Here is a 9705-nt window from a genome sequence, read left to right as displayed (position 1 = left end):
CAGGTTTGAATCCTGTCAAGGCCAACTCAGCCTTTCATCCTTCTGAGGTTGATAAATGACTACCAACACGGGTTGGGTGATATTGCATTTATATTTGTTCTGTATAAAATGTGTAAGGGTAAGTAGTATATAAAAACACATCATTATCATTTGGCCTTGGTTGAATTCACAGTAATTTGGTAATATGGGTTTATGCACACTGATATTAACAATACATATGGTGATCCATGCTTGTATGAAATGTATATCACATTACAGTGATATTGTAACCATATTTTCCGTAGTGTACTTAGGAACAATGCTATGTGATGCTATTTCCTATTTTGACAAAAGGGGTGAAAGGTCGTGTTCTATTGCTTCTCGTGATGTCACTTCAGGGTCAGGTCAAATGACATTGCTTCCTGTAATGTCATCAGAGGTCAAGGGCCATGTGATGTCACTTCCACTACCCCTGGCATTTTGGTGAATGACATCCTTGTTCCACCCATCACTTTTTCGGTTATAGTGCAGTAAATATTTCTTTCACCTCGTATGACTGAAAAATAAAAATTGGGAAACAGTCATAAAAATGAAATAAATGTAATGTCAAGATAAACACGTACAATTACAGGAGTCAGGACACAATATTATGATCATTAACGTGGGATGTGTCATAGAGTTAAACTACTATATTATATGACATTTCTAAAAAATGAAACACCCAAAAATACAAACAAACACACAAAAATAATTCAGGACACAATATTATGATCATTAAGGTGGGATGTGTCATAGAGTTAAACTACTATATTATATGACATTTCTAATAAATGAAACACCCAAAAATACAAACAAACACACAAAAATAATTGATTCCATAAATCTAAAAACTCCTACAAAAAAAAACATGTCAGACAACTCTTCATCCCTCTACAAACACAATTGTACTAGGTTTCACACACCTTCCATATGCTGTGTAAATCACATTCATATAAAACAGATACCTGGTGAGAGTTGTTTGGCCATTATTCCTTCCACTGAAGTTTTTTGTTTCACATTTGCTGTGTAAATTAATTCCTCCACTGAAGCAGTTATTTCCATCTTTACCTCACAGCTCAAAACGGAATATTCTTGTCTGTGCCATTTCAAACGTAGACAAAGATCGTGAAAATAAGTGCAGTGAAAAACTAGAATGCAGTTCTTTTCGTGAAACATCTCCTAACAGTAGTTACTGTTTGGAGGCCGCAGGATTCCCAGTAAGCAAACGCACACAAAAGCCATGAACAACATTGAAAGAGGCACTGTGTATATTGCACTGACTGGGCAGAAAAGGCCGTGTGCATGCAGGATATTGTTCCCATTATATGGGGTAACTTCAGAGGACGTATATAAAGGATGCCAGGATCCCATGCACCTCATTCAGTCGCATATCCATCCAGCAGCCAACATGGGGAAGGTAAGGCTGCTTCTGGCTCAGAACCACTTTCAGAAACAAGAATTCACTAATGTCATGTTATGATTTCCGTTCAGACAAGAACTGTGTAAAACATGCCTGGCCCCTCTTTTATGTTTTTCCCTAAAATCCTGTCATTCGTGGTTTGGTCTGGTTATTTTATAGCCTTAGTAGAGGATGTAATCGTGTTGACAATTCCGGTGTATAGCACTAATATTAAAAATTGAAACCCTGGAAACATAGAATTAGATTACAGTTAAGGACTGCCAGAGCCTTATCAGTCTGCTAGTTATCTGCCTACTTTTGCCACAAGGATAAATAACGGGTTTCCGCTGCCTTTCTGGTAGTTGCCCTTGTGTGTTTTCAGAAACCTTAACTAATTTAACATCTTTGCCCACTCCACCATCCCCTGTTCTAAGAATACTTTTCTGCAGAAACCTGTGTGCTGTTTGTCTGGTAATTATCACCGTAAGGAATGTGCACGCCTCTGCATCACCCTCTTCCTACCTCTTTTTCTGCAACATTGGTGTGCTTAAAATAGAGCAGGCAGTTGAAAGTGTTCACGATTTTGGCAGCTGGCATATGGATTCCTTCTAACCCATCTATGCTTTTTGGAGGTGCAGCCTCTGGAATGTACACAATGGTCCAGCTGAGGGCTGAATAGTGATGTGTAGTGGTAACATAGTTGTCTGTTTATAATGAACACTGTGCATCCCCAAATTTAATTGAACATAGTCTTGTTTACTAACTTTCTGTCCAATGGAGTTGATGACACCAAAACCCCTCCAGTGTTTGATTACCTTCAAGAACTAACCATCTATTGCGGTCGTCCTACACATCACATACATGGATTTGCATATGTATTGAACATCAGTTTGTGTAGTTTCCCAAGCACAGCTTTATTTTGGAAACGTGAAATGATCCCCATTCATATAAATGTATTCACTGGGTGGGGGCGCTAGACTATCTGGATGGTTGGAATGCAGCTGTATTCTCTGGTACAAGTCTGCATTCTGACCTCTCCTACGGTTGCACGCCCCTTGCTCTGTGGCAACCCTTGCTCCCTCCCTCCTCTCCCATATTGCACGCCCCTTGCTCTGTGGCAACCCTTGCCCCCTCCCTCCTCTCCCATATTGCCTTTAGCACCAGAAGTAAAAAATAAAGAGAAACACGCTTCTTCAGCCCTCTGAGCCACAGAGGGAACAGGAGTCTTTCCTCTTTGTCGAATCAACACTGTAGATAAACTACAGTTCCTGTCGCGGCTTCGCCAAACTGATGAAAGGTACATTTTTCTTTTTAAATTTGCTTTTGGCGCCCACCTGCTATGCTGGTATAACCATTGGGAGCGTGCCAACGGCTGCAGGTAACAGACCCAACACCCACGTTAAAGAACCCTTGCTTCGCTTGGGTCTTTAACTTGGGCAGCGGCCCCTTATGGCAGAATCGGCCTGCCGCTGAATGTTATATTGCCTCAGAATTTTGAAAGGACTCTTAAGTCTGTTGCTCTTTAATCAAGTACTTCAGTTCCCTGTTAGTTTTTGGAATGTTGATTAGGATTCTGGATCCTTGGTTTGCTCTTATTAAATGTGTGCTTAGGGAAATAAAATCAGAAGTCCAATCAAATTAATTCTGCAGCTTCTTTGTAATTGGTCATTGTCAGAGATCTTCCAATGTGTCTGAGGTCAATGAGCTGATTGTGCAAAAACATTCAGCTCTAAGAAAGTGAGCCTCCTTTACTCACAGAGAGCAATTTCAAAGCAGCCAGAATGCAAACATGAAATGCCCCTAAGGCTCATTGTAAGTCTTTATCCTTTCCCTTGTGTCTCATGTCTGCTTAACTCCCCTCCATCTTTGGAAGCTTTTACATCTTTTGGCACCAGATATTGGGGACAAGACAATTACCGCATTTTTTCATGCATTCATTAGTTGTTGTAATTGGGGCATTGTCTGAGTTCATAAACACATACACACATGTAATACAGCAGTGCAGCATTACCAAGGCGCTATACATTTTGTTTATATTGTGGGCTGTGCTGGACATTAATGGAAGAAATTAGTTTGGGGCATGTGAATTGGCCCTGTTCATACTTAACAGTGAAAGTCATTGAATCCTGTCTCACTGGACATCCACACAAAAAAAGCGTTGTGGTGGAATTGTACCACCCCAAGATATCACGTCTGCATCATTTGGGTGTAAAATGCAATTATGTGAATAGTGTCATGATTTCAACACACTTGAGAAATTATAATAAAAACCTGTTTTTTATAAATACCCACCATTTAAAAAAAAAAACTAAATTGTGTAAATGTGCTTAATTTCATAGCATTTATTATTGCCCAATGCCTATTATGTACCATGCTGACGACTCGCACATACCAAGAAACTCGTGCATGGCAGAATGTATTTTTTTTACCTAGACTACCTTTAGGGTAGAGTGTTCTCGATTTATGAAACAGCGGATGCATGTGAGGGCAATGAGCTTTCTTCTGCTTCCGAGGTCAATTATTCCTTCCCCTGTCTTCTGGGGCTGCTGAGGATAAGGATCCAATTAGCTTTATGGGGGACAGCTTTCCAAAGGGTTCAGCAACTCATATTGACCAACAAACAACAATTGATCATGTCTAATCAGAGGTAGAAGTGATACAAAAATGCTGCAGAACCGACCTTGTCAATGGCAGAGAGAGGATAGGATGGTAGCATGGAGACGCATCTTTTTTAAGAAGTTAATGGTTGGAGAGGGTAGAAATCCAAAGGATGGGATACGTGAAAGAAGGCTGTGCTACTGAATTGTTTTCCTCTTGTTTGATACAGTCAATATAGATTTTATATTAGAAGTGCAATGAGAGCTTTAGATCATTTTGATCCTGCAAATTCTCGATATTTTGGAAAAAATGTGGGGGTAGAGGCCATTTTATTTTGCTTTTGCTGTCAATCCTGTTATGACATTTTGAGCTTTTAAAATATCTAATGTTAAAGAAAGAAGAGGTACTCCAGACTCTGTTTTCCAAAGACCTAATTTCGAGGGGAGGAGGCAAAGTCCTGCTATTTTCATGTAGCAAAATAATGTTGTCAACTCAGGCCCTCCTGCCAGTTACAGGCTCTGGGTGCCGCTGTTGGAAATGCTGATTCTGACCCCACATTGGTATGACATATTCACACCTTAAAATATATGCAAAAAATGCACAGGGGCAAACATTAATTCCAAAAGGATTCATAGTGACAAGAATGTAGCTGTTTGTTTTATGCATCAACGTACTGCCAGGGATAGTAAGAAGAACAAAATACAACACACGTCACAAAATGCATCCTAGTAAGCCGAACAAAGCTCTCTGAGCAGTTTCCTCCACAGGCCCAACAGAGCGCCCAACGGAGCTAGAAAGCAGCACTTAATGTGCATGTGATGTTTCTTCAGCAATATGAACCAAGAAGAGTGGCTTTACTGGCATTGACAGCCCGGGGGCCGAGATAGAAGCTCAGGCAAAGTAATGGCCTTGATGTAGGCCTGGTGTGTTACCAGCTCGTAAAACCCCTATTTGAGGAACATATGGCTACAAGCACCTAGGGCATGAGAACTAGGGTGCAAAAGTGTTTTTAAGGGAATTTTGCTCTGTGCAGATCACCCACACAAATTCCCTTAAAAACATGCGACAAAAACCTCTAACTGCCACAGATAAGGAAAAGGTGTTACTTTTTTATGTCCCTTGCTGTAGTGGAAATGGAGGCCCCTCGAGGGAGATAAGGGTAGTGGAAGGTGAGGGGAGCAAAGTAGATGTGTGCCCAGGGTTCAGGGGACAATCTGGCCACTAAATGCTAGCCTGCAAGAGAGGTACCTGTGTCCTGCATGGGAAGGAGACATCACCATAGTGTAAGACAGTCTTCTTAGCCACCGGATCAGCTGGTGCCACTCCTGCGGGTGCTGATAGCTTCAAAGAGGTTATCATGTAAAACAAAAAGGCATTCTTTAACAATAAAACAAACAGTACATAACTTTGAGAATGCCTATTATATGTAGTAGCATTATTGACAGATACTCAGTTACCATTGATTCCTTTTCACTTTGACCTCCTCGTCTAATTTGTATTATTTTGTTCAAAATAGATCATCTTCTACGAGGACAGGAACTACCAGGGGCGCTCCTACGAGTGCAGCTCTGAGTGCCCTGATCTCACCTCTTTCTTCAGCCGCTGCAACTCCATCCGGGTGGAAAGTGGCAACTGGATTCTCTATGAACACCCCCATTTGCAGGGACACCAGTACTACCTGAGAAGAGGAGATTACCCAGACTTCCAGCAGTGGATGGGGTACAATGACTCCATCAGGTCCTGCCGATTGGCACCACCTGTAAGTGTGATTCCCTTTTATTTTGTGTATGAATTGTTAATCTATACCTCTTCACAAGGTTTGGCCAATTAAGGAAACTTCATGATCGAGTATGTTAGTGTGGTAGTGCTAACACTCATAATAATAATTAATCCATGCATAAAGCCCAAAAGCCCAAAACATATTTGAGTCTCAGGAAAGAAAACCTTGGGTTGCATAAAGTTGCATATGGAAGGACTCAGCAATACTGTACAGTAATTACCTGGACAAACTATTGGATGATTGAAATGACTGTTGAGTTAATCATGATCTATTTTCTGCAACTAAGATGACTTTTTTCGCCAAAATATTCATAAAGTTGCTAAAAGAGCCTTAAGAAGGAATTGGCTCATTGCGTGTAGACTTACTGGCTCATTTTGTAAAAACAAGTGCAAAATGCATTTATGGAACTGTCAACGCCGGCACTTACTTGTGGGTGAGTCACTTGCATTACATTTTCAACCTTCAAAAAATGGAAAGGAAATGGAAAGTGTAAATACAGGCGAAATTACCTTTATCCTTTTACTCTACTTTTAGTGAAACATGTAAATGCTGACTGAAAGTTACACTTTATGTATAACATTTACAAAGGATTCCTCTGGAATCCCCTTGTTTCTACTAGGTGTGAATGGCCATTAGTGTCCACGATAATCCTTTATTTTTACTCCGGCATGAAAATCTGACCCTGGTGTAAAACAGAGAGATGTTGCGTGCGGAGCGTAAAAATAGGGGACAAAAAGTAGTTCTCTTCCCATCTCACACTTCACTTGCAATACATGAAGAAAATGCCCCAGAGTAGTAAAATAAGTTTAACCACTGGCATACACCCTTTATGCCTCATTTTTGCACTTATTTTAATACTCTGAGGCATACAAAATCAACCCCTTAGTGTTTTCTTCTATAAAAAAGGATGCCTGATTTAATGATAAGACTCCTTCTGATTGTCAGCTTTCAAAAAACTACATTATTGTGTGATATAGAGACACACTCTTAACATAACAAACATGTTTGAAAAGAACCAAGTTCCTTAATACATCCTACGTTTACTTTATTGAGATACAAGTGCTTAAATCTTAAAAAAGTAAAGAAAAATGCCTGATGTACAATAACATGGTAGCCCAGTAATACTGTACACTTAAGGATCCATTCTTGGTTCTGTTACAATAGGCATAATAAAACAAGTGACAGCCACCCCACTGTTTAAGGATTACTAAGCCATTTTACCATAGCCGTGCTTTTATTGATTTACAGTTTGCCTTACACAATAATGTACTGAGTTATCATCAATTTTAAAATGATGTTGCATGCTTATTTTGTAATGATAAATTGATTATCAGTTGCATTATGTGAAAACTGACAATATTAACTTATACAAAGTACTTTGTATTTTCAAAAAATGGCATATGACCGACAAAAGAAGTAGCTATGTTCATTTAAGTACGTAGAATGACCTCATTCAAAGAGCAATAATATTTACCTTTTGTATAGCTCATTCCACAATCTGATGTTTTTCTTCTTGCTTCATAATATGTGTTATTAGTACCCCAGGAATGCAGAGTGAGCATTGTGATTTAACAGTTGCACGCCTCCCAACATCCATATCCTTCTTCATGTCACCAGAATCCTTCTTTACGATGTCAAAGCCCTCTGTAGCCTAGATTCCTCCTGCACCTTCTGCCCTCCCCCCATGTGACCTCTCAATGTTAAAGTGTCTGGGTTGCTGCAGCATATGCACGTTGCCCCTAGCCAACAAATAGCTTTCTGACCCTCACCTTGGGCTACAGTTGTTGGTAATGAGTCAAGCTTAAGTTCAGCCTTCTAGGTCATTACCACCTGGTGTCACCGACAGGATCAGGCTATAAAGCTTAATTGTTTACCAATTCAATGGTACTCAATTTCTCGACCTTGATGAAGGGATGAGTTGGCCCAGCTTGGATTTGAACCTGTTACAGGTTTGGAACAGGTGTCAGTGGCAACTGATTAACTCTCTGCACTATCTCACTGGCTTAGTGCTTAGTTTTTTTTATTATTCTACATTTCTTTTTCAAAAGAAGAGTCTTAATGATAGTCTTTCTTTTTTCCTTGTCCTGTTTGTTATCACAGCATCGTGGCTCCTACGGAATAAGGGTTTATGAGCGAGAAAACTTTGGTGGGCAGATGATGGAGTTCTCTGAAGACTGTCCACATGTTCACGAGCAGTTCCGCTACCACGACATCTACTCCTGTAATGTGCAGGACGGACACTGGATGTTCTACGAAGAGCCCAATTACAGAGGACGTCAGTACTACCTGAGGCCAGGGGAGTACAGGAGATACAGCGACTGGAGTGCATCAAGCCCTAGAGTTGGCTCTTTTAGGAGAGTTAGGGATCATTATTAAGTTACCTACAAGGAGAAGGCTAACATATTCATGTAATATAATAAATTTGAGCAGAGAATGAATCCGTTGTTTTGCATACTTATTAACATGTGTCTGCAATATGTTTTTAAAAGCTTGATAAAAGGTAAATAGAGATCAAACTTGGCTACTAAATTTGAAGAGAAATAAAATGTGTCCTCATTACTTTGTACAAAGGTAGAGACATCACAGCAGTTACGCTAAAAAGGTAATGCATTTAAATCTACATATATAGTCGAGTTTCACTCACATTGCAAACCACACTTCAACCCACCACTACCATGCCTTCTGCATACTCATCCTCACACTTGCCACCCCAACTATGACATGGTTTAATACAACTTACTGCTAACAACAGTATCTACTACCAGAATGATGTTTGTTTTTTTGAATGTTTGTTTTATTATTTATAATGTGCAGATATACCCAGAGGTATCAGGGTGCAGCATTTACAAGAATATGCGAAGCTTAGTTACAAAGTATACAATGTACATATTGGCAAAGGGAGTATATACAATGCATAATAAGGTAAACAGGCAATATATACAGTATATGCAAGAGTACAAAGTGGGCATACGTGGTTACACAGTATGCGGATAGCATGAAGGGATAGCCTTGGCACTTAGCTATCTTGGTGGTCCTTCAATTTCAGCCAAGACACTACCTTGGAAAGGAAATTAAGGTAGGGCATGTCTACTCTAAGGTTGGGAGGCAAGGAATTCCATACTTTGGCTGCTTTTACCGGGAAGCTGTTACCTCCTATAGTGGCAAGTTTGAAGTTTGGGACAGAGAGGCGGTCTTTGTATGCAGTTCTGAGGGGTCTCGCGGAGGCTTGTCTATGGAATCTGTTAATCAGGTAGATCGGGGCGGCATTGTTAAGAGATTTGTAGGTAAGGGATGCCGTTTTTAGGAGAATTTTGTCTCTAGTGGAGAGCCAGTTGTTCTGTTGGCTAAGTCCTGAGATGTGCTCTCTTCTGGGGATGCCTAGGGCTGCTCTCAGGGCGTTGTTCTGGAGGGTTTATGGCTTGCTGGTGGTAGCCTTGGAGGTTCCCAGGTAAAGGGCGTCGCAGTAGTCAAGGCGTGATAGTATAAGGCTGTAGCGAGTGTGAGGCAGCTAGTGTCTGACAGAAATGGTTTGGCTGAACGGATTAATTTGCACGTGTATGCAGATGAGGATGCCAGGGAACTCAGTTGTCTTTTGAAGGAAAGGTTAGAATCCAAGTAGAATCCTAGTGTTTTGACCTCCTGTTCAACTTTGATATTGTTCCCATCTATCCTGAAGGAATTGTAGGCCGGGCTGAGTTTCTTTAAGCTGGGCGTAGTATCGCAGGATGATAAGCTCCGTTTTCTCATCATTCAGGCATAGTCCATGAGTGGCCATCCATGCCTGGATGATGATGTACACCCTTTTTAGCAAGGCCAAATCCTTTCCATAATCTCCAGAAAGCGGAAGGAGGATCTGGGTATCATCTGCATAATTAGTGTAGGTGATACCGAGATGATCCAGATCATCGAA

At 40.6% G+C, this 9705-nt stretch overlaps 1 protein-coding gene across 1 annotated transcript; it reads left to right on the top strand.

The window, feature by feature from the left end:
• Nucleotides 1-1426: 1426 nt before the first annotated feature.
• Nucleotides 1427-8171, top strand: LOC138489727 (gamma-crystallin-3-like). Its single transcript, XM_069617371.1, has 3 exons — nucleotides 1427-1435; nucleotides 5532-5774; nucleotides 7896-8171. The coding sequence occupies exons 1-3, from the start codon at nucleotides 1427-1429 to the stop codon at nucleotides 8169-8171; spliced, it is 528 nt and encodes a 175-aa protein (XP_069473472.1).
• Nucleotides 8172-9705: the final 1534 nt, after the last annotated feature.

This window comes from Ambystoma mexicanum, chromosome 9 (genome assembly GCF_040938575.1).
Source record: "Ambystoma mexicanum isolate Mex_15411 chromosome 9, UKY_AmexF1_1, whole genome shotgun sequence".
In the NCBI taxonomy this organism is placed as follows: domain Eukaryota; kingdom Metazoa; phylum Chordata; class Amphibia; order Caudata; family Ambystomatidae; genus Ambystoma; species Ambystoma mexicanum.
The sequence above is the reverse complement of the archived record's forward strand: the minus strand, read 5'-3'. Positions and strand labels throughout refer to the sequence as shown.

What these genes read in the sequence shown, in the direction of transcription:
- LOC138489727 (XM_069617371.1), top strand. An exon ending in CCTGCCGATTGGCACCACCT is followed by an intron (nt 5,775 to 7,895) that starts GTAAGTGTGATT and finishes TTGTTATCACAG; the next exon opens with CATCGTGGCTCCTACGGAAT.